The following is a 26201-nucleotide window of genomic DNA, read 5'->3' on the forward strand; positions in this document are numbered from 1 at the left end:
GTGACGTATAATTAAGTCACTTTAATAAAAATGCGAACCCACACAAAAACTTAAAATAACAGCAATAAAAGTACTTGAAAAACAAATGTCGAGGTGTAGAGGAGGCCTACAACAGCTGGACAGCTGCTAGGTTCTCCTTGATAATCTGATCAATGGTCATCTGAAAGACCACCTGTATATTTGCAGTCTCTGTGGCAGTGGTGAAGTGGTGGAACACAGGCTTGCTGGTTCGGCTGTTACAAGCTGAGAACATAGCAGTGATGCAGTGAGCTGCAGCATCCACATCTCCATCTGCTCCTGGATCAGGATTAGGAACCAAGAAAGCCAAAGTTTGGAATATTGTGAACACCTCCTCAAATTGATAAAACATTGATTTTGTATCCTAAATCCCCAAATAAAAAGTCATAACACCACAACAGTTTTATTTACAGCGAGTATGATCCTGCCAGACAAAAATATGAACAGAAGGATGTAAATCTCTAACCAGATGAAATTTTTATTACCAACCAACTAGGGAAGATACTAATGTCCATTCAGAAAAACTAAAACGTGATATAGTTTGACATAAAATAAAATCCAAGGACCTCGTATCTCCACACACTGGGCTAAAAGAGAATCAGCAATGATGGAAGAACCAGTTTACTATACTATGATAACGGCAATGTAAATTAATGTAAACTGATTCATGATCTGTAAAATATTCCAAACATACATTTTTCCGGTTTTATGTTTAAGAACTCATTTAGAGAGAGAAAAAAAAAACTAAGATGACTCTCCACTGTACCTTCATAGCAAGAAATGTATGATCTGACGTGCCTCCCAGAGTGTATGATCTTTTCACGGAAAAGGTCAGTTTTGTTCATGAACAGAATCTGCAAGAGATTTAATAAAATAAACAATATTCAAAAAGACCCCATGCTGCTGCCCATCTGTGCTACTACTAAAACCAGGATTCAACACATTGTTGTAGAAACAAACTACTTGTGAGTTACTTTTATTTGCATCTAGTTTCTCTTTGTAATATCAATTATCTTTATACAACTTGTCAGCTATGAATCAGCACCAAAGCCTTTGCAATTAAAATAAAGTATCTCTCACACTCAGTTTACAAAGTATCCTAGTCTGTTGAAAATGTTCAGCAAGTTGTAGTGTAGCCCCACATTATAAGCTATAAAAATGAAAATATCATGTACATATTTATCTATATATCCGCTGTAATGTATTAGAAAAAGCCTGTAGCACTTCATGCAAGGATCTGCATCCAACTGGACAGTCCACTAGCATCTTCCTACGATGTCCTCTACTGTTTGATTTTGTGCTTGTGTTGTTCTCATATGTAAGTCGCTTGGATAAAAGAGTCTGCTAAATGACTGTAGAATAGAATAGAATAGAATACTCCCTAAAGACCAAACATAAACACAACTTGGATGTGGAGTTTGCATTGTTGCCATTAGTTAAAGGTATTTTTAGAATACATTGCATTTTTAAAATACCTTCCAGTAACCCAGTTTGACAATAAGACACTGAAATTAAGATCTATTTAAACAGGAGGTGAAATATCAAGTCATCAACTGCCAAAATGCAGTTCTGCCATTTCCAGCAACCTCTACAGACTCCACAGTCTCTTCATTCACTGCAGAGACAAACAAAACATTTAAATCAAGTAGACAGAAATTATTAAACTAGTTAACAAATCAGTCAGTCAACAGGCCAAAACATTCTGCGTCAGCCAAGTCTCACAAACTAATCCTGATGGCTGACAGCCAACTAGCTTAACCAAAATTACCTGCTACAATAATCACTCTGCCATTTGCTGCTTGCATGGCAAGTATGGTATGACAGCAAAATCCCCCCATATATTTAAATTCCAATAGACATAGCAAACAGTCAGATAAACTCTTAATGCCTCGTAGGAAACCAGCATCAGACACTTAATCAGTTACTGCAGATGACACATACCAACGTGGTTTTCTGGAAGGCTGTGTTCGAGCAGATTGATGAGAACAGTTTGAGGCTTTCCTGAAGCCGATTCTGATGAGAAAAAACAGAAATATTAATGGAAAAGTGGAAGAATAAAAATCTAAAAAGGAATGTCTCCGAGGAAAAAGGGAAAAAGAGGGCTATTTTTTTGTGATCACAATTACTGTAATCTTAAATGATGTACCACTGTGGGATCTTCCAGAAGTGTCATATCATAGCTGCTGAGGTCAACGACAAATAGTACAGCATGAACACAATCAAAGCAGCCCAGCCACTTCCTCCGCTCACTTCGCTGTCCTCCAACATCATACAACCTGGTCAAGGGCAAGAGAAAAAACATGGGGAAAAAAACACAACACTCATTTAAAGACTGGATGCAAATAAACTTATTACAAGAATAAGAGAAGATAGGATGGATCAACATTGTTTCTTTAAATTTTTTTCTTTAGTCTATCTTTAAAGACCTGCTGCTGCCCCCCCCCCACGATGTTACCAGTCAAACATTTAATCTATAAAAATACAAAAATATATATCTTTTCAAATCAAATGCATGAGATTTAAATATCCAATGCAAGTTAAGTTTTCACTCCGTCAATGTGTCATTAAATTTTCAAAACATACTGGGGAACATCTTACCACAATCTGTAGGAACTCCTGAAACTTCTGTTAAATTTCTCAATCTTGTTGAAATGGAAATGTCCTTGAAAGTGCATACCAAGTTGCAAGAAAAAAAATTCCCACCATTTCAAATATTGGGACAGATTATTTCACCTCTGATCAAGCAGCACAAGGGAAGGCGAAGGTCTCAGTGACACAGGTAATGAGTTTCCATTTGGACCAAAGAGTCTCCAGGTGCAAGATTACAGTAGTTGTGTGTCATTGCCAATGAGGCACTTATCCTCTGGGTCAAGAGTCAGTTTTAGAAAGCTGAGGGCAATAAGTGTTAACTAAACTGACAGCTGCAGTTTATATTGTGGAGACAGAAAAATTATAGTGGCTTCTATAACCGGGTAAAGTTAAGCTATAATCTTGAGCTTTCATTTCAATTCACACAAAGAAGATAGTGTATATTATTAACAATAAAATTAACAATAATAAAAACAATATTAATATATCCACAAAGTAATAGGGTAACTCACCTGAGAAAAGTCCGAAACAGCCCACCCAGTTACCAGCCCCATGCCAACACCCTGGTGTATATTTCAAGGTAATATCACAATCCATGTCCATCATCAGGAAAGATGCCACATCATGTAGAGTCCACACACTCTTTGACACCATTAATAATTTAGTTCTGTTGCTGAGATGAAAGATGGGACCAGTTTTCTACCTACTTTTGAAACATTCTCATTAATTTAAATGAAAGAAAAGTTATATTTTTATAAAGCATAAAGAGCCAGTCTGACAGGCTACATTCAGAACATGGGCTAAATACTTACCAACTATAGAGTTAGTTGTTATTCCTTCAAAATAATTTTGAAGTTTTAGAAAGAAAAATGGAAATATCTGGTGATCAAAGTGTTTCAGAAAAGTGGGGTTTGTAGCGGTGTAATAATACATTTCTAAAGTCAGGCTTGGTACAGTCTGTTTGATTGCATGACATTGAACACCATCACTGTGCAGCAAAGTAAGCAGGGACCACCAAAATGGTCTCTGAAAACAGTTTCAAAGATTCTGATGTTTTTCCCACATTTGTGGTATGTTCCTGCATTAAACAGGCAGCGAGAATATCAATATTTCATGTCTGATTCATCCCCAGGAAGTTTCCTCCCTCTGCTCAGGGGTGTTCGGCTTCGTTAGAGACCCCTGGGGGAGTTGATAGAGGGGCCAAGTCTCCAAAGCTTCAACAACTTGATCTGATCTTAGACAGAACCATGTTACGTCTGAATATATAGCAGGTTATTTACTCATTATTTACACATATTCTTTTTTTTTTTTTTCCACCTTTTCAGTAACAGTAAAATTCCAATAAAAAATGAAGTTATTTTGTGCTTCAAAAACATCCTGTTCTTTTAGGTTAAAATGCTGAAGTTAATGGTGATATGGAAATTTAGACACATGTTACGATCCCCCTGTTTGCATGCATTAATGCATGATGCATCAGTGCATGGTGCCTTTGTTGCATTTTATATCATGTCCTCACCTCTCAATCTACTGCCGAATGAAAAAAAACTTCAAGGAAAAAAAAAAAAATTCTAAACTGAAGTAATCTTGGGAAAAAAAAAAAACCCTAAGAAATTATATCTGAAATAATATGATGAAGCATTTTCGGAAAAGTATCTGAAATTTGCTTTGCATCGTGTTAGCACATTTGAACCTCAATACTAAATCTTCCTCACAAGCTCAGCTAATTCACAAATACGACAACATAAAACATGATTATTATGTGCCATCATGAGTGTAATGGTTTAACTGCACCAGTCATGGTTTTACTGTTGGTCTCTATTGATAAATATTATAAGATTTCCTATTTAGTGGTGCGATCAAAATATAATTTTCAGATATAACATCTATTATATGATAAAGATCTCTACGTGACTAACAACATTAGGTCTTGTTTTTTCATGTAAATGTTAAAGCAGAAATAGTTCAACAGCCCTGTAAAGTCCAGGAGGATGAAATATTGTTGTAATATAAACTCTGTATGGTACGGAAGTCATCCTGAGTGTGTACATTTACATAACGGTTGTCATTTACTCTTGGTCGCCCGGTGTGCACCACTGAAGCCAGTTAACATCCAGCACTGTTTGGGACTGAAGCTACAAGGCAGTGTAGAGCAACATTCATTAATCCTCACCTAAAGATCTTTTCATCAACTTGAAACTGCGTCTCAATGATTCCACCAGTCCTCACTCTGACTCTCAGAACATCCGTTTCCGTAGGAATGTAGTTGGGACCAATGATTCGAACCATGTTCTCAAAGAAACTGCGAAAGGACCAAGATGAGAAGAGAACTCATGAGCTAACAATAAATCTGATCAGTTTCCACATCATATCTGCTCTGAACATCTTTTCAGACTCAAAGAAAAGTTGGACTTTATCATTTTTAGTTTTGCAACTCCTCACTTTGAGTGTCAATTGTCGGTAGCACTGGATGAACAGAAGTCAGTTAAATTAATTCTACACAATGTGCAAAATGAAATCTTGACAGCACCTTAATAAATTCACAAGGCACATGTGAAGGTGAAAATATCTGCCAGGTTAAAAAATCTCCACATTGTTGTTGGGCAAGTTTACATTTTTTATTTGTAGTGTTAAGTTACAAATGCCAAATTTCAAAGACATAAGTTTCTCCATTAGAACAGTCTAGATCCTGATTGTCTCCAACAGGAAATATCTGAACTTTTGAAGTCTAACATGGAATCGCAAGAACTGGAAATGGTGGGAGAGTGACGAGTCACTGATTGTTGCCAGTTAAAAAGGACACTATGTGGTGCTACACGGTGGTGTGCTGGTTAGCACTGGTGCTTTACAGCAAGGAGGTACTTTGATTAATTTTGTATCAATCAAGCTTTAATCTAAAACAGTTAAATCTGGTGTATCTTGGTGAACCCAGTTGTACAGTTTATCACACTGATTAATAATGAGGAATAAAACAGGAATGTGCTTTCATCCATCTGTTATTAACTCACTCATTTAGCCGATAGTATCTTTTTTTTTTCCCTCTATTATTTCAAGGCAACTCTACCTGCCAATTTACCAGTTTTACCCCTTGACGGAAGGATTTCAAGTTAGTAAAGCTCAAGTTGCTCAGAAGATTTAAAAAAACAAAACACTTCACATCAATAGATAACTTCCACTAACCACCAGTGCCGTTTTAGCAGCATTAACAGCTCAGTTCAAGCCCACACTACTATCAGAGAAGTCATTTTACACATTCGGGTGCCTGGGGAAGTTAAGTGTGTCACGACACAGTCTAATCCAACATTTCTGCAGGGAGAAATCAATGCAGGGTCCAGCAGACTGAGAACACTGGAAGAAAGCTGGGTGAGGTCTCATACAACCCCTAGCCCCCGACTTTATCGAGTTCCGATAATGAAGCTGTCACACCTCCGTCTTTCTCAGTCTGAGCACCTGGAGTAGATTTTATCTTGACACACTGCCTCCCTGCTGCCTCAGAGATAAGAACTTCCATTCAGTCCACTAACTCCACATTCGGAAAAAGTAAAAATAAGCAAATAAAAATTGGTCTCACTCAAGGCCCCAACAACCACAACATTAACCAGCACCTCCAGAAGCTAACAAATGTCAAGAAGCATTTTGATATGATCAGGAACGATGGTTTAGTTTAAGCCAGTTTAATTAAAAAGGTTTTGACAAATCATTTTAAAGGAAATCTACCTGGTAGACGCTGCCTAATAGTTACACAATTATATTTTACTGATAATTGTCATGGGTTACATTTTTAATTATCATACTTTTTTTTTCCATTTAAACCAAAAATAGTTGAGGAATGCTCATACCACTTGATTTAAGATGTATTGATTGTGCTGCATTGTAAAAAAAAAAAAAAAAACAAACATGCTAAAAAAAGGTTTCAGGGACATGATTTCCCATGTGTAAATACAATTTAAGGCAATCCAATATATTTGCACCACCATAATGTTCACTTTTATGACAACAATAATAATTCTTAATTATTTAGTTGTGAAACAGGTGCTCGACCCACTCGGACATGATGTACCTTCTTTCAACGCTCACTCAAGATGTGATGCTCTGAATAATTTTTATTTTTTTTTCCCCATCAAGCAAATAAAAAGCTGAAGATTTAACTTTGAGAAAATGTTTTTTTTTCCCCCTGTTAGAGAACAGTGGTGTGCAGATATTGGTCTGACTTGTCACAGAATAGCTACAATGAGCAGAACAAAGATTTGCCAAATGCGTGAAGTTTGAGGTGAAAAACTTAAAACTATAAATAAGCACAACTGCATTGATTTCGCACTGGTGAAGTGCTGTAACAAAATTCAAAAAGCAAAGCTAAGAATTTTTGAAAACACGTAACTGTTTGAAGAAGTTCAACACAAAAATAAAAGTACATTGTCAAAAGTAAACGTGTCCTCTGCAGAGAAAAAAATAAGACTGAAGAAGAGAAGAATGAGAATGGCTTTACTAACAGTGTAAAGAAACAAACTACAACATTGTCCATCTTCACTCTCCGTCAATCGTTACATAGTGACAACAAATACATAAAATAACTTCATAGGCAATGTGCTTCAACCAAGAAATAAAGTTTTGCAGATAGTGATGAACCCCCCAACCTCCAACCACCACCACCAAAGAAAAAAAACAAAAAATAAACATACAAGCTTTTTTTTTTTTTACTCTTTATTAATTTACAGTAAAAACTATTCTTCCTCAACCAGGTGTGGCATAACATAGTTGCATTCTGAAAAGCAGCCCCACAGACGTGTATCTTCTGTGTCCACAGCAAAATACATTCTTCACCAGACAACACTGTTTTGCATAAGAGCAAAATAATAATGTAATTTATGAAAATTAATTATGCTCTTCAGCAGATGATGCTGCACAGAGATACTCAAAATACTCAGCAACCTATGCAGAGTTGTGAGGTAGGATTTTATGACATTGTGCAGGCCGCTCTCTTTAACAACTGTTAAAAGGGCACAATTACCACATGTAGCTGAAGGACAGCAGCTGGAAACAAATGTTGGAGCCCAACAAATATATAAATGCCCCACATATGAATGAAGGAGAAAAAAAAAACCACACTAATCTAATTCTAATGCCATCCATGTTACAATTTATGCACATATTTTACAAAGAACTGCTTAGTTTATAAAAAAAACGCTGTTAAATAACAGACTCCACAAAATGTTTATGTTTAGTCTCCTCAAGCTACAACCTCGGATACACGCTGCCGTATTGCTTCTTATACATTAAAACTTACTCATTAAATCGTGCTTGTTTTATCCATTTCATCCTTATTTACAAACTGCACCACTTTTTTCCATTTAATGTGATCCCCATTAAGCCTTCCATTCCACAAATGTAACACAAACCATTTCCTGTAGATGAGTTATTCTCAGCATTCCCTTTACTGTTGCTCTGTATTGACATGATGTGACAACACACTTCTAACTGGGCAATTTCCCTTGACATTTCCACTGTCAGTCATAATTGGAGGGCGTTGTGCAACGTAAATCACTTAAGGTCAGTGTACTCACTAGAGTGCAGAGTCGTTCAGCCCAAACTCGTAACCTCTGGCTGCGGCCATTCTCACTCCGTGATCGGCCAAAAGAGCACAGAAGGCATGAGCCACAAAAGGAAGCAGCTCCTGGTCCTCTCCAACACACTGGCTGCAGGATAGAATGGAGCGGGCATGCACCTGATTGGGACAATTTAAACAACATTACACTGTTTAGCCATATAGAGATAAACTGCAATGCAATTATGGAATTTTTCTCCGAAATTTCTTTACACAAATAATCTATTATAGGACTGTACAACTTGCAAATTATTTTTTATTTTTCTAAATGTCTTGGCTCCCATTAATTCCTTATCTGCAGCCAGATGTTTCATATGAATGAGATTCCCCCTTGATATTAGAAATATCCAATATCCAGTTGGATTTCAGTTAGAAAGAATTGGCTAACTTTAGACATAAACTGTATCTAAAAATCAGCATGATCACCTCCAAAATTGGTCTTGCTAGCCTAGTCACAGCAGTCTGCATTCATTCAAGGATATTAAACAGGACTGCTGGGTAAAACTAAAAAATCCATCAGTCACCCATGCTGATGCTGTGTCAAACAGCTTAAGAGTGACATCTAGTGTAAGAAAGCAAAGGTGCAATGAAAGTGCATCAAAGAAAGACAACCAGTGCTTCTTAGCCCACCTTGTTCTTCTTGTTTGCAAGATTTATTCGCAGCATTCCCATTCCCTGTAGAACGATCTTCATAGAGGTCAGGAGGTTGTCTAATACTGCAGGCTGGGAACAGCATAATACTTATTCAATTTGTTGTTATGCTTCTACTGAAAATTGCCCTCTTAGCTATATCTAAAGCAAGAAATAACTGAAAAGGTTGTTTGACAGTTTTGTTTTTCCAGTACCTTGAAACTAATGAGCTCCTGTTTGGAGAAACCCCGGCTGTAGATGATCTTTATCTGTTTGATGACGGTACTCTTTCCACTCTCCGCAGCTCCTACAAAGCAGATTCATTATTTCTACTGAAAAATGTCAATTAAACTAATCCACATAAAACTTACCAAGCATGAGGATTTTGACCACATTCTTCTCAGCTTTGGCTTTTTCACAAATGTCTTGCTCGATTTTAGAGCTCTGCAGTTTTGCTTTTTTACCTTCCTCTGTGATGTCCTGCTGTAGGCACATTCCCAAGCAAATCTAGGGGAAACATTTTTATTTTGTTCTGGTGAGATCAGCCAAAGCTCGTTATTCCAACACTGGTCATTATCTCATATTTAAAGAGAAAATTACTAAGGCAATGGCAAAGTATGCATTTACTGAATTACTCAGAAAAAAACTCATTTTAAGATATGAGGTCAAAGTGCCTAAATATTCTTTGCTCCCACACTTTAAGTCGTATATGTGAAGTCAAAATAAATGTATCGAGCAAAGAGGAACTATTTTTACCTGCAGGGGCTGTGGCAGAATACTTAAACAACAAAACATGTCTACTGCTGTTCCTCGCGCCCCTGAGTCGTTTTCCCGCTAAAAACTTTTTTATTTGTTTGTTTGTTTTCTTTTTGTTTTGTTTGTTTTTCTAATCTTCCATTTGGCGAAATACTGCGTTATTTAGCACAATTGGGGGCACGTGTGTAAAGTGGAGCTATTCACCGGAAGTCGCAAATTAAATCGCCTTAAAATGCACTTCCGGTATCCCTGACCACCTTTTCTTACGTTATGAATATTATATTATGAAAGACGATAAACACTCAGCAGAAAAAAAAAAACATTATTGCTGGTTTAAAGCGTTTGACGTATTCATAGTTTTGGTTATGACCTGCAAAAACATGTGTTCACTGTTAACAGAGCAAGAACATGAGTGATAAGCGAAGCATAAATATTGTATCTGAAATATTTCTCACGTCAAATTTTGCATTTCTTGCTTGCTTCAAGCAAATCAGGTTTTTACTGTTTCCTAACTGTGTGTTGGACATCTTTTATATGTTTCAGCTTTACCCTATGCCTGAGTGTAGAAGCTGTGTACTCTTATGGAAGTCAGTATTAATGCAATGTTTAAGCATCCTTTATCAGCTAACAGAGCTTTCCTGCCTGTTAATCACTGTAAGAATGAGTGGCCTGACATTTTCCGAACTCTGACTCATGCTGCTAAATTCAGAGCAGCTCATCTCTTCTCATCAAAGGTCACTTATGTGTCCAAAACATGGCTTCCACCTGAACAAGACTTCTCTACCATATTGCTTTGCATTTAACCTTATTGTGCAATATCTAAATAAATGGAAAAAGACAATCTTCACACACATTTTTTGTAGAAGTAAAAGCCAAACGTGAAGCAGCCTTTTAAACTGTATTATGATTATTATTATTATTATCATCATTTGCAATAATATACTGTGATCAAATCAGATTCTATTGTAAATGTCAATAACATGGAGATCATAGCCAACATTCAATACATTCCAACTCAACATATAGACATAACATACTTTAAAATATGGGACCATCTATACAGCAGTTAATGCAAAAGAGGTGAGTAAAATATACATCTACAAAAAATATATTATTTAATTCCATTTGATATAGAAACAAATGTTAAATCATTCGGGACTCAAGTGACAGAATTAAGTCTACTTCATGTTCAAGTCAGAAACACTTTGCATTTGTCACATTTCTCTTCTTATGCTACAAAAGCTAAAGGTTAAAACTGTAGTTTTCTCTATACTATCTTTACTCAAAGGAGTGTTTGGTCTCAGAAAAAATTGCATTCAAAATGCCAGACCTTCAGGTCTTGGTAGTGTGCAATTTGGAGAAAATAAAAAGACATATTAAAACAGAACAGTTCTGATGATTTCAGACCAGTCAGTGCAAAGTGGAGCAGTGTATGTACAGTACATGAGGACCAGAATGAGTCATAATTTAACAATGTCTTACTAACTTGCATCAGAAGAGAGAAGCAGGGAAAAATCTCTCCTGGTATCTTAGTGGTTTCAGCTATCTGCAGAGAGCCGGCAGTAGTATTATAATACATACATACATAACATACATACATACAGTATACAGTATATATACACAGACTGATTAGTTGTGGGGCAAAGCTCATTGCTGGGCAGAAAGCATCAACAACCCCATAGAAATGATATATCAAATCACTTTCTTGTTTTGTAATTAAATGCCCAGACTAACATTTCAAGCTTTCACACCTCTTGTGCTCAGAAATTGTAATAAAATTCAATCTTTTTGTGAAGGCAAAAAACATACTTCAGAAATTTGTAAATATCCAAAGACATAAAACAAACAGTTCAAGATGCAGTGACATCTTCCTGTTTCAGACTTATCTCATTACAACCACAAGTATCACACCTAATAATCCCACAGCAGACCACCTGGCATGAACAAAATGCTGCTGTTATTAGTCAGGGCCATGTGCAGAAAGTGCCAAAACACTTACAAATAAGTTCATTTAACTGTACAGGAGGTTGTGTGAATTGAGCTTGTTGGCGTTAAGTTTACGCCACAGTTGGTGACGCCTACAGCACAGCTTGGGCTCTTTCTTTAGTTTTATCTTCCTCTTGCCGCTTCATGGCCTGGATCACAGCGATCTCTTTGGCCTCCTTTTTCTGGTTCCTTGCCTCAAATAGCAACCTGAATAAAATGAACGGGTAAACAATAAAAAAAAAAGGTGAATTCCTAAACCTTTTTATATTACTAATTGTTACCATAATTCCAAATTTTATCCTATAAATGCAAGAGATATATTATAAATTGAGATGTCTGCACCTGTTTTTGATTATCCGTTGCACAATAGCATCGGTGGTGAGGCTGTTCCCACTGTCAACCATACGCAGGATTGCTTTTCTCCTCGGCTCCTGGTATGAAACAACAATGGCCAAAGAAATGAATACTGCGGACTCCTGAAGTGTTTCCTAAATATGGCTAATTGTTTTCTTACAGCATATGGGTCAGATCCGTCCTTGTCGGGATATATTTCCGTCTTCCCATGACAAACAAGATCCACCTAAAGATGCAGGGTCAGTAATGAGTAGATAGATTTCTGATTTCCTTTTTACTGAGAAGTTATTGTCTTGGGTTTACCTTTAAATGGTCCAGCAAGTCTTTTGTGACTGCAAAGGGTGCACCAATCACAACTTCTGACACATACTGTAAAAAATAAACATATAATGTTCAGCAATCCAGACACACATATGACGCAGATGACTGTGATGATGGGCAAATCCCAATAAGGAGAGCATACTCGACAAGCCAGGACGCTGAGCGTTCTCTCGTGGATGTTCATGATGGGGTAGTTTTTCCCTTTGTAACGATTCACTTCCTGAAAAAATATGTATGTTATGTAGAAAACGCCAAAAAACCTCACCAGAGAGCGAATGAATGTATCACACACAGATTTGAAAACATCACAAAAAAAGTCCCACCTGGTCGAAGTGCAACCCCACTATTATGTATGGCTTTTCTGCAAGCTTGTGCACTGCTTCCAGGAAGTCCACATGGCCAATGTCTGAGCGCAGAATAATCAAGGATGACAGTGTATTTAATAAAAAACTGTTGTAGCAACATCTCCCAGGATTATAATCCGGGATTGTACGTCACTGTTCAGTAACCCTGAGGTATAAGAAAAATTAAACGCAACCCAAAACATGACTTGTTTTCTAACTGCTCCACAGCTGCATATTGATAGTTGTTCGGCTGTGGTTGAAATTAATGCACCAGCTGCACCAGCAACAACCAGTAATGTGGAGAAGTCATTCAGAAGTAATGTTTCCAACATAGACTGAAAAGGAGACTGTAGAGGAGGAAGAGGATTGTCACCCAACTCTCAGGCATCAGACTGGTATTGAGCCCAAACTTGGCACTGTTTTTTTCCCCACTATCCTTTTCCTCCCTTTTACTTTGCCTTCAGTATTTATTCAAAGTACTTGGTTGCCAGAATAAAGTACTTTGTTAAGCTTGGGGTAAAAATCACATTTAGGTACTAAAATACATGTTAAAATGCAAGTAAATGTTACTGCAGGGAACTTTTTCCATGTTGTTGTGGCGAAGCGTCACTCCTGTTGTCTTTCCATCTTATTCAGACAACACATCAGAATGAGACAAGATGGGGGCGAGGACAAGTTGACAAAACTTGCACATTCTGTCCCATAATGAGTGTTGTGTAAAATGTACTTTCTTCTCTGTTGTATGTTTTATTAATAAAGTTTGTGTTGTCCCAAAGATTGTACTTTTGGTTTTGTGATGCTTTACTCCATGTTGTGTTTCTTCTGTTTTTTAGTAAATCTAAGAGATGTTTTGTACTATGAGATTATATTTACAAAAAAATTATGTTGCCTTTGTGTTTATTTTTATGTGTGTTTTTCCACACATACTTTTCTGTTTATGCAATGCTGTTATGGTTTGCACCTCACGATTGCAGAACCCTACACACACTGATGCTGCTTTAAACAGTAGAAATCTCAGCAATAGAATAAGCAACAAATGGTAAGACTCAGAGAGTTATCCAGATCACCACCTGGGTCCAGGAATTCCTACAAGTATTCTTCACTATGGGGATATTGGGATAGTTTTGTCATTAGAGTTTCTACTTCAAAAAACCCACATTCACTGGCACAAAAAAAAAATGACAGAGGCTTAACAGAGGTCTGCACACTCTGCTTCTAGTTTTACAATTTTATTCTCTGCTGGATAGAATTTTTGATTAGAAAGTGGAAAAACTAGATTTTTTCATAAATCTATAATATTTAAACTGTAAAAGGATACGAAAGAGGTCAAAAGCTCCCGCAACATAGATGATGGTGTCTCCTGGTTGAGGTTCCTGACCCGAGGCGAACTGAATAATCTTCTGAGATGTCTGCAGGAACTGAGACACTCCCGTCCAAGGACTGTGGCCCTTCTGAGGAGGTAAATCCCACAACCAAGGAATACACAAAATGAGTCCAAATTGAAAGAAGAGTAAAGTTACTGCATCATCACAGTCTAGAGTGAATCCTTGTGTTACATCACTGCCACCAAGTGGTGTGTGCCTTCACGTCACATTTTGGTAAAAGGAAGACTAAAAGCTTATTCAGCCCGCGCCAAATTAACAGCATTGCTCTTCCAGACTTGTTGAAATGTGAAGAGACTCTTAGTTGCTTGCAAGTTAAGGCTTGTTGGTGCTGACATTCTTTCCACATCCAGAAACAGAAGTGGCATTCACCGTTTACTGGCAAAGCCTTCTGAGTGATTACTAAAGCCAGAAAAAAGGTTTTGATTTAATAATGGCAGACCTCTTTTTTTTTTTTGCTAAAATGACCAAAAATCTAAAGAAGATAAAGTAAAAGCCGAGAGGTTTGTTCCAGACAACACTGGCAAGCCTGCCAGAAAGCCTGAGAGTGAGATTTCGTGCTTTTACCTTTCCAAAGTTGTCTGTGTGCTGCTGATAGTCTGAACTGTCCTGAGAGGAAATGAGGAGGAAAATCAGTTTTGTTTTCTGAGATGAAGCCGTTTGTAGAGAATGTGCCGACACTCACAATGTTGCTGTGGTGTGCTTTGGTCATCAGGAGCATTCGCCCAACCAGGTCTGTGGTTGAAACTCCCTGTGTCCTCTTACACTCTCTGCAACAACATGCTGAACTTTAACACACACAACATGTAACCCTCCCAATCACCACCACCTTGTGGGTATTTGAAAGGGAAAGCTCACCTGTAGCGTCCTGACTTCTTCACCTCTTCATAAGTATCTTTTCCATCCACTGTTAGTGTAATATCATCTGAAATGACGGAGCATGCTCAGTAATCTCAGATTAACCAATCAGAATTATTTACAGCTTTGAATGTATCTGTGTGTAAATGAGGCAACGTAATGGTACCTTACCTCCATGCACACAGAAGTCACAGTTATACTTGTCTAACGTCTCGAGAGTGGTAACGTAAGGAGCGCCTTCCACGACTTCATCGACCCATTTTATGGCACGTACCATCTTGTACCTCTCTGCCTGAGTGAAGACAGGTGGACCCTTGTGCTTTGCAATTTCACCTTTAAATAAGGATGAAAAAAATTAGATTAAAATAACGCAGAGGGTTTTCACTATGACATTTTACTGCCACTTCTGCAGATAGAGAGGTTGCAGACATATCAGCTGACCCTGACTCTGAAGGCTTTTCACATTGTCAGGATTCCTGAATGCATAACAGAAAGGTGAGACATCTACATTCTTTCATGTTGGATAAAAACTTATAGACTCCAGCTTTAGTGGTTACATTGAAGGTGATCAGATAAAATGCAAGTTTTTACATGTCCAAAAGAAATCTATCCATTTTTACTTTTTAACATTGTACAAAGTGCTCCTGTTAAAAAAAAAAAAAAATCATGGTGTTTTTTTACATACATTCAAAGCCAGCAGAAATAGACCCACAACATGTCCTTGGTTCAATATTTGAGTTTCTCATGTTCTTTCAAGTTAAACAGCGCGTACTTCTCTTGCAATCTCAATTACTGAGAGGTTGAGAGAGTTGATTTATAGCTCCCCGAGAACTATTTGTTTACTTTGTCTGCCCTTTCCTCCTCCAAGTGCCACGAGTTAGTGGATGGAAGTGATAAAAGGGCTGAATGGAAGCAAAACTGCAAAATTACAGAATGGTGATTCAGAAAACTGAACATATTATTGGAAGAATACATAGCCTGAGTGGAATATAAATGATCATTTTTTGGCATCAGTTTGGGCACAGTTAATGTTTATATGAAGTGAAACCAAACTTTGTGTCCTCAGCTCATAGAATTCCCAGTTTCACAAAAAAAGGAACACTTTTTAATTTCAGGGGAAGAAAATCTGGCTGCACGGTGGCACAGTGGTTAGCACTGTGGCCTCACAGCTAGAAGGTCACTGGTTTGATCCTTGGCTGGAGAGGGGTTTGGTCAGTGGCCTTTCTGTGTGGAGTTTGCATGTTCTCCCCGTGTCTGCGTGGGTTCTCTCCGGGTACTCTGGCTTCCTCCCACCATCCAAAGACATGCATGTTAGGTTAATTGGTTACTCTAAATTGCCCCTAGGAGTGAGTGTGAGCGTGAGTGGTTGTTTGTCTCTCTGTGTGGCCCTGCGATGGACTGGCGAGCTGTCCAGGGTGTACCCTGCCTGTCGCCCAAAGCCAGCTGGGATAGGCTCCAGCTTCCCCGTGACCCTGAATTGGATTAAGCGGTTTAGAAAATGGATGGATGGATGGGAAGAAAATCTCAAAATGTGCTCGCTCTGTACTCCACTACAGGTACTGGCATGCACGGATATACATTCAGATAAGGGAACAAATAGCTGCAAACTCTGCTAAAAACAGTAGCACACCATTGTGTCTTCATATTAGACAATAAGACGTTTATCTGATGAGTCTTGTTTTTGAGCCTTACTGTCTGTGTGTACTCCAACAATGAGGTAATCGCCCATAGCTTTGGCCTGCCGCAGCTGATTCGAGTGGCCGTAATGCACCATGTCGTAGCTGGGAAGGAAACATACAAATAGAAAGAAATTGAACATTTTGCAAATGCTACATACTGTAATGTAGAGATTGTTTCTAAAGCAAGGGATTGTGGGAAATTGGGAATTTTGTTAACTACAACATTAAGATTTGATTATTGCTTGTCAGACAAACCCCTTTTGTGGTATATCTTATTCTTTATCAAAAGAATATCTGTTAGAAATCTGCTGGTAAAAAGTTTACTCTTATGCCAACATTGTAAAGGTTACTGACCGATTTCCAAACCTTTATAAAATTCTTGTAAAAGTTGTATTAAAATCCCATTTGCAGGAAAATGGTCTACACCAAGAGTTTTAGCCTGGATATAGAATGCATTGAAAGTGTACAAGCCGTAAACACTCATGTATCTCTGATGGTCCTCTCAGACTTAAATATATATATAATAAATATATACTGCAATACTGCATTTTATACTACTGGCCACAGGATTTTGTTAGAAACACATCTAACTGGGTGCAAGATTACTGCTTTGCATTGATTTAAGTCAGATTTATTTAATAGTTTCCAGTTTGTACATGTTCATTCAGAGATTGTGATTTCCAGTTCTACTGTGAGGAAAGTTGTTCATGATCAGGATCTGACTAAGCGGGAACAAAATGCTGGGAAAAATCTCAAATCTTCGAAAGATCTTATATATCACTACTTATTTGTTTGTGCAAGGCTTGTTTAGAATTACATGTTCGATATTTTAAAAGCTGTTATGTTTAATGCTTTTTCTTTTCTTGCTTTTATATAAAATCACTACTGCTTCCTCTCCTCTCCTCTCCAGCTATGATACCATCTGCAGATAATTAGATTAACATAGATAAGAGACTGAGACTGTAGCACAGTAATCTAGCATCGTAACAGATGGACATTAGCCTCCTGTCACTGTCACTACTGTTAACAGCTGACTTCACACTAATTTTTCTGTCTTCCTTTCTGCTCTCCGTTGATCGTAATACAGGCACATAAGATCATCAAGCATTATTAGACATATTCATTTAGCAGCTACTATGCCTGCAGGTCTGTTTAACAGTACACCAATAAAATCCTAAAGTAAGGAAGAAGTGCTCTGAAACATATAAAATCATAGGGGAACCAACACCGCCACTACTACATTATGTACAGGACAACAAAGGTAACAGAATCCCATGTTGTTTTCAGCCCCTTATGCTAATGACAGACAGCATCTGCACCTTGCTGCAGTGTCATTATACACAGCCTGGCTGCAAATGGCCTCAGCTGCGCTTTGTGAGCTATGAAATGACATTTACCAGACGTAAAGTACAACTAAAACTCACTTTCAGATCATCGCTGTGGGTGAAAAGAGGCTTGTTGTCAACTGGGCGAGAAATGGTGTGTGTGTTTTATGTTGTCAAACTGTTGCAATGGGATCCGTGTGTCCAGGCTCTTAGGTGACAGAGTAGGCCAAGAAGAATGTAATAAGGAGGAGCATTTGGAGGTGAATGAAAAGAAAAAAAAAAAAAACTCAGACCCCCCAGACAAGCTGAGTTACATAAACCAAAGAGGCTGCTTTTTCTTAGTAAGTTGCTCAATAAGTGACTATTCCTGTTGTATTTCTTTTATCAGGGAAGGTTCATGCGCGTATCACTTTGAGATGATGAAATATTAATTAGCGAAGTCTGTCAGCAGACACCCAAACAGCATCTGAGCTTCTCAAGGGCGAAAACGGAGAGACGTCTGTATAGAAAAGGGATAGGATGTGGTGAACATGTTAAAGAAATGCCCACAGAAAGCAACTGGTTCACTGTCAGGACACTGATAGTCTAACAGACGGGAAGGCTTGAATGAACAGTTCACCACTGGTTCATTGAGGCTTTAAAAAGTGTGTTTACACTTTACACGTTAACTCATCAGATGAGGTGGACTCTACACTTTTCCTTGATGATGTCTCTCTGATCTTTAAACCCTCTTACGTCACCTCATGGTGACAAACAAGAACAGAATGTCTCTGTGCGCGTAAGAAGAAGCAGAAATATCCAAGCGAAAGGGCCTTATCCTTGGAATTTTCCTCTCAAATTCTCCTCTGCTGACAAAGCAAGATGCCTGTAAGAGCGTGGCAATGTCCAGTGTACGGCTTCTGGAAACAATGTGCTCAGTAACAGGGAGGGCAGCATGAACCACAGTGGCCTTAGCAGGTGTGGGCCGGAGGGGTTAGAGGGGTTAATGACCTGAGCTCTGTTGACATTGGCTCTCTTTACATGCTCACCCCAGCGGTTAATATTCCGGCATCCCAAATATTCTGCAACATGGCATCAAACCGTAGTTACACAGCCACACATAAATGGCAGGAATTCTACGAGAGAAAACCACCATAATCCTGGCCTTCACACACAGAAATTCAAATAATCCGTTTTGTCACTGCGGTTTGCAGCCACCAAGGCTTGGACTCATTTCTGATCTGATCGTTAGCTTGAATAAATTTGAAAATAATTTTGATTAAAATTGTGGTGAGATATTGGTCAGACTTGCTTTATTCAACATTAAAAAACAAAACAAAAAAATCATTTTTAAACCTGAACATTACACCAGTTCTTCCAGTTTTTAACAAATGTTTGCAACTTTTGTGATTTCATTCTTATTTTCTGCTGCGGTGTTTGCAAAAACCGTGCACATGCTGGTCAGTAAACAAGAGTTGTTGGTTCTTTTCTTTAAAAATCTGAATGCAATAAAGACAAATCTATATGTTTGTCAACTTTATTTTATTTTATTCATTCGTTTCTCTTCAGAGTTTGATCAAGTATTGTTTGATTCAGTTCATGTGAATTTATTGTTTCCGGGGAGAGCAGCCTTCTGATGATGCACTGGTTCCTGTTGCATTGAAGGCAATAATAAAGGGTCATTCTGCATGTCATCCTCTTCGGGGAGCTCAGCTTTGCTGCGGACTCTCACCAAAGTACAAAGGTGAGGTGACAGAAATATCACACTGCTGACTAAGCACCAAAAATTAGCCTGAGATTACAGATTGTAGAAGATTTTTTCCAACTTCATATTCATCTAAATCCCCTCAAGTCCTTTTAATTCAGCCAACAAATCCTGCTCAGCTTATTTGCCTTTACTGCTGTTCAAAGGGTTTGGAAAATCCCTTTCACAGTGGAGTCACTTTCATTTCCTTAAAAAAAAAGTTATTTACCCACATTTGTGCCACAAACATTAATATTAAAGAAATAAAAGACAAATTTCAGTCTGTTGCCTTTGATAAAGGTCCTTATAACCTTATCAGCTCCAGAGATGCCAGGTCATGGCTGTCACTGGACTCTGAGCCAAGCTTCCAGCCTGGGATGTGTAAAATTAAGATGATTTGTGAAATGACAGTAATTAAAGGATTCTTATGGCATCCATCTTGGTAAAGATGTCATCATGGACACATGGCAGTGATAATAAAACTGCTAAGTCTTATTATCCTATTATCATCTGATAAGGATGAATGTGGGCTGATCTTTGTCCACCCTCCTTACAGCCACCAGCCAATGACAAAGGCAGAAATGTATTACACATAAATCGAATCATGTGAGTTCAACAATGGCAGCAGGGGCTGGGATTTTATGATTTTGTTGGGGTTTTTTTTTTTTTCTTTTCTTGTGTGTGTGTGTGTGTGTGTGTGTGTGTGTGTTCTTTTTACAATAAACAACAATACTCAAATTACTTATCTTTTTGTTTAGTTAACATTGTCAAGTCAACTGGTATTACATTTTCAAGTGACTGGAAATGTGCCAGTTTCACAGACGCTCAAGCATTTTTTGTCCAATCTGAATGAACAATAACAGCATGCACAAGGCGTTGTGCATGTCCAGTCAACATGTGACACATTTATACCAAAATAAACAAGCATGCTTGATTAGAAAGGAGAAACACAACAAATACATTTAAGCTGTCATCACAAATGCATGATGGCAAATGATGGGAAAAGGATGTCCATCCAGAAATGTGACTCAAAAACAGAACCTTGAGTTCGATTTTAATTTAGTGATTGAGATACATTAGAATTTTGAAATAATTTTCACGTTGACAATTCTACCAGAAAACACTGGCACAGATTTGCACACCTTTGCAACAATCAAGGCTAACTTTATGCTTATCACCTGTGACTTATGTTATACCCTGTATAAAGTGGGACCACGTGTCCTGTACACATTTAACACGTTTCACATTTGTTATAAAAAACATTCACCATGATCACAAGAGTGATCATGGTTTGTAAGCTCACTACACTGAGTTGTGATCAATACCAACAGGGAACATCTGAGTTGTTATTTTGTAATAGCATTCCCAGTGATGCCCCAGGAATGCAATGCATAGTCAGAAATATATGAGTAGTCTAAATAATGCAATGTAAACTGATCTGACTTGATTCTCTCTGGCTTTGTTTAAAAGCCGGTGTCATTAATCCACTCATTAAAGGACATAAACCAGATAATATTGCAGGAAAAGTTTTGTCCACACTGACTTGAAGGAGAAAGAAGCCGTCTCTCTGCAGCAGGCCTGTCCGTAACAGGTGAACGGCTCACACCTCCATTCAAATAAGCACGATGAGAACAGTGAGAACAGTGTGGTGGGATTTTCATCAAACAAACAATAATCCGCTCAGCAACTCACCAGCCATCGCACCAAACACGGATTCTTCGCCTCTTCTTCTCGGGACTGCACGCTGCAGCGCTGGGGGTCGTCCCTGCGTCTTTCCCGGCTGCTGTGTTCACTTGCTGTGGATGATGACCGTTCTTGATCATTCTGAAGCAGCTGACGGCTCTCTGAGGGGAAAAAAGAGCGACTTACAGCCACAGAAAGATACTCTTCTAACGAGGAGCTTGTCGCAGCGTGCCAGGTGTGCGCGGCCAGGACAGCCGGTTCCAGTGTCAGCAGCGGCAGCAGAGGCAGGGACGGCAGGAATGGTACGATGCGCCAACGCCTCCTTTGCTGCCGACGCAGCCACGCACGGCGCGCCGTGCGTCAAGTTGGTCAGAGTACGCCGTCAGCAGGAGGAAGAAGCCGACGTGATACAACTTCCGTTCGCTTACAGCGTTATGTACGAGTTATATTGTGAAAAATCCGAACCGAGCTGAAGGTTTCACACTTAACAGCTAGCAGGTCGTACGATGACGAGCGACTGCAGCCGACATACTGTTACATAATAAAGACGTTCTCCCCTGTCACGTGACAATATTTGGATTCAGCAACCCATTTGCTGTCTGTGGTGACGCTCAGGTGAGATTTGTCATTGTCATTTTTCATCGGATTTAGCTCAATTGAATACCATAAAATAAATAAAAAAGAGTATGCTAATTCTTCTGCCCTTCTGTTTTACCAATGCAAACCATAATAGAGTGGAAAATATGGAAATGTTTACATTGTCAGGTGTTTGACCAATCCAGCAAGTACCCACATTATATGGTATAGCTACTAGCTGTTTGAATTAGGAAAGACACTGAATATAGCCATAATTAAACAGGGTAAAGACAAAGCTGCAATCTTACAAATACACATGATTCAATTATGCTGTACAATTCAATAGTTTCAACGTATATTTCTTCTATGAGGTTACTTCAAGGTGTGTTGCAACCTCTCCCTCAAACCTAATTGAAAAAGCCTATTGTGTGAATAATATTGACTATAATCTTTTAGACACCTTTAAGTGCGATTTGTTATTTTTACCCCTGTACCATATATATGTATGTATGTATGTGTATATATATATATATATATATTATATATATATATATATATATATATATTTATATTTATATATATATATATATATATATATATATATATATATATATATATATATATATATATATATATATAGTGTGTGTGTGTGTGTGTGTGTGTGTGTATTTATCAAATAGGTTATTTTAGTCATCATGACTAAAATAATGTTGGTTCATGTGATGTTTTTACACATAAATTCCAGCAGATGGAAACCTAATCCCCCATTGTTGAACAGGCACAGAATAACTTCTAACAAGCAGCTATTCTGAAGATCCAGAGATCTGTTGCCTTGTATTGTCAGATTGATGCCTTCATTTATCAGAAAAGGGATGCATATTGTAGAGTGTCAACACTTTGACATTTTAGGCTTATATGGATAAGAATCTATTCACATCAGACCCAAATAATTTTGTTTCATTATCATTATTTTAGTCCAATGTTGTATCAGCGGCTGTATTTTCAGAATGTTGCTTCATGCAAGGTTTCGACAGGATGGATATTTTAAAAGGATCCTCTTTGCTGATGGGGATGACAGCATTAATTGTACAGCAAGTTGTGGTCGGAGAACTGGGGCAGGCACCTGCTGCAGAAGTGGGTGAAGATGAAGAATGCTGTCCTAGATAGCCCCTCCAGCTCACCTTAGCCCAACTTGCCAAATTAATCAACTCTTCAGAGGCCATGTGGGTGTCTGGGGCAAGCATCCAAGGAGAGGAACCTGTTTTAAGGCACAGGTCACACAGACCTGTAGAGACCTCCTGCATTTAAGAAAACTGTGGAACAATATCACACTGCAATTACATTGAGGCACTGGGGTTTAAACTTGCCCTGCAGGATGAAGTGCCGAGATGTCGCTTGTCTTCAACCATCTGTCTCTTTGTCTCTGCAAGTTCTCTCATGAGATGTGATTTGAGTGTGCAGGGGCTGAAACGCTGCTGAGGAGGCTGATGTTTGATGAGGTGCACTGAGACAGGAGGAGGGTGGGGGTTTGGAGCTCCGCTGGGAGCAGAGATGACTAACTCACTACTCCTCCTAATCTAGGACAAGCACACCTAGACATCCTTCATGACTCTAATGTTTTACTCGTGTCGGGCCAAAAATATGTCCGCTGAGGTTAGCCAAAGTGGGTCGCCCAATAGCTTTTTTTGGATCACAGAAAAAGAAATTGTGCCATCTAAATGATTGCTGTCTTCTCAAACCCACCCTGGACAGCAAAAAGCCTTCCCCGCCAGTTTATTTTTACAAGTATCAAACTGGGTCAATGACGCCACAGAATATGACAAAACCTAATTTTAACAGGTTTTTAAAAAAAGCAAATGAAAGCCATGATGCTTTAGGTAATTTTCCAAAACATTTTTATTGGTCTTATCGAAAATAAAGTAAGCTGTATCAACAAACATACAATATATACATCAATAACTTAGACACCTCAGAGAATCACATTTAAATCCACAGTTGTTACTGTATATGAATACATAGTACTTATCTACAGATTGCAAAAAGTACAATAATTTATAAATAGTTACAATTAACTATTGTCTGTTTTCATACAAAGTACTGCAATATTTTATTACAACCCATACAGAAAAATAACAAAACAGATTATTAACTTTGTATTACTCGCTTTAGTCAGATTTACATACCTTTGAAACACAGACCCACTCCACAGAGTAAGAAGAAAAACCTGCACAGTCAACCGTTAACAAAGCGTTAATTCTACTAAAAAAAAAAAAAAAAAAAAAAAAAAAAAAAAAAGAGAAGCCAATGTTCTGAGAGCTATTAAGTTCATCTGCCACACAAGTGCTGTTATTTATCCTCTCTAACATGTTGCATGAAAGAAAAGAAGCAAGAACCAATTGAAAATTAAACCTGCAGAACAAATTACAGTGTTAAGATCAATTTCAAATACGCACTACATAGAAATGGGAACAAAAACGCTGTGGACAATGCCGCAGCAAACGACAAGAATAACAACTAGTGTAGCAGCAGAGAAAACACACTCACACGCAAACACAGGTATACCAAAGGAACCAAAATTAAGATAAATTATTGCAAGAGGCCCTTGTGACAAAATCTTTTGCTGCCATCCACTTCACTTAGTGCACAATAGAAAAAAAAAAAAATCAAAATAACAGCATAAACCTTCACTCAATATCCTTGTCCAATTTGTGGATCTGTAATATCGCTAACTTAAGACCAAATGAACAGAATAAGGCTTAACTGCATTTGTTTTATAATTACTTAAAATATTACACTTTAAATATAAGTAAAACAAGGGCCGGTTGCTCTATGAATGCAAAAACATTTTTACATATAAAATAAAAACCAAACAAGTACAATTAAATAACAGACTCCAGCAACTTTGACAATATTGATTACTCTTACATCTACTCTCCCACACCTTTCCACTGAGTTGCATAATAAGGGTCACTTTTTCACAATGGTCAGTAATACCTACTGCAGCTACATACTATACACTGTATGTGTGAGAAAGAGTCGTCATCTCGAGAGGAGATTCAGAGATTGGTCAACAGTGCCACTCGAACACCTTAAAGACACTTGACACGAAAAAGATTCACTCCACAAGACTGCCACAGCAATAAGGACGCCAACATCGATACTGGGCTATGTCAAGAGTCACATATATATTTTCCCACAGTTAACCAGCCACTGCAGATAGCAAAGCATGTTGACAAAGTGAGGAAACTTGCACACAGACAGTACAACCAGCACCCAGATCTCTGGCATGGAGTTTTGCTGAGCTGTCGTTTTTGAGAGTGCATGTAGATTAACACCTCACCCGACAACACAAGACGTTCTGACCAGCAGGAAAGGGAGACCTGGATGAAGTGTGTTCTGTTAATATCATTACACAACTGCTTTCACCTTGAGGTGTGGCGCTGCTTCAGTGTTAAACTCCTTTCAGAGGAGCAGGGGAGCAATGCAACCCTTGGCACAGAGGAAGCGCTGCTGGCAGCTGTTCTTGATTGTAATTCTATGTGGTCATGCTGTTTCTGACTGTGATTGAAGCCCTTTATGACATGCTTAATGTAAGAAAAAACAACCAAAGAAACCAAAAGAAAACAAAAAAAAAAACTATAACAGAGCTGCCATTCCTGCATCTTTGCTTCATTTTTTTTTTTTTTTTCCCCATTTTGAGTGGCCTGTTCCATCCTGAGCAAAACAAGCAGGAGCTTAGTGCATACAAACAAACCCTTTCTCTAACCATTCTGCCTTTTATCCGAGGAGCAATCTGGGTAAAATTACAGGACTGAAGCTGCACCTTTTTATAGGTAGTCCTCAAGGTACTTTGTGCAGTCTTTTGACTACATACTATTAAAGAACTGCATGATTTGCCATTAAAACATATCCACGGCTCTGCTGTAAACCGGGATTTTTTTCTCCCATATATTTTCCAAATCTATAAACTGGAATGATGAGAAAGCTTTCCTGATATTGATCCAACTTCATTTCAGGTTAGCAAGGGTGTACTTTAGAAGGCATCCAACATCAGGCGCAGCCATTGTTCCCCATCACGTTGAGCTTTGAAAGTCCTTAGATTTAATGTACACTGATGCCGTGTCACCAATTTCTTTCATACGCTGCTCATTGCTGTAAACTCTTAATGACGATATGATTTGTAACTAACACCAAGGAAGCGGAGGATATCACGGATGCCGATACGCACAAAGACAATTGACCTTGTTTACACCATCTATTTTAGCTCTACAGATTTGTTTTAAATAGCACAGCATTGACATCTATACAGTGAACGACACTGCCAACTTGTCACTTAAACGTCACATCACGCGCTACCCCACTGTACGCGCCTATTCAC

The 26201-nt window shown here is 38.3% G+C and overlaps 2 protein-coding genes across 2 annotated transcripts; both read right to left on the reverse strand.

Annotated features, from left to right (window-relative positions):
- Window positions 1-106: 106 nt before the first annotated feature.
- LOC306765311 (guanine nucleotide-binding protein G(o) subunit alpha-like) lies at window positions 107-9631 on the reverse strand (the record flags this gene model as incomplete). The annotated part of the gene is made up of 10 exons (XM_079252726.1): window positions 107-297; window positions 785-872; window positions 1960-2031; window positions 2165-2294; window positions 4778-4906; window positions 8166-8326; window positions 8837-8929; window positions 9052-9143; window positions 9208-9343; window positions 9593-9631. The coding sequence occupies 10 exons, from the start codon at window positions 9629-9631 to the stop codon at window positions 107-109; spliced, it is 1131 nt and encodes a 376-aa protein (XP_079108852.1).
- Window positions 9632-11223: 1592 nt separating this feature from the next.
- LOC306765491 (ethanolamine-phosphate cytidylyltransferase-like) lies at window positions 11224-21466 on the reverse strand. The gene is made up of 13 exons (XM_079252968.1): window positions 21257-21466; window positions 16530-16618; window positions 15009-15170; window positions 14838-14904; window positions 14665-14749; window positions 14547-14588; window positions 13916-14048; window positions 12577-12659; window positions 12396-12473; window positions 12236-12301; window positions 12093-12158; window positions 11921-12009; window positions 11224-11785 (listed from the first exon to the last, which is right to left on the reverse strand). The coding sequence occupies exons 1-13, from the start codon at window positions 21385-21387 to the stop codon at window positions 11671-11673; spliced, it is 1206 nt and encodes a 401-aa protein (XP_079109094.1). The 5' UTR covers window positions 21388-21466; the 3' UTR covers window positions 11224-11670.
- Window positions 21467-26201: the final 4735 nt, after the last annotated feature.

The sequence above is a fragment of the Telmatherina bonti genome, assembly GCF_933228915.1.
Source record: "Telmatherina bonti genome assembly, chromosome: 14".
NCBI lineage: Eukaryota > Metazoa > Chordata > Actinopteri > Atheriniformes > Telmatherinidae > Telmatherina > Telmatherina bonti.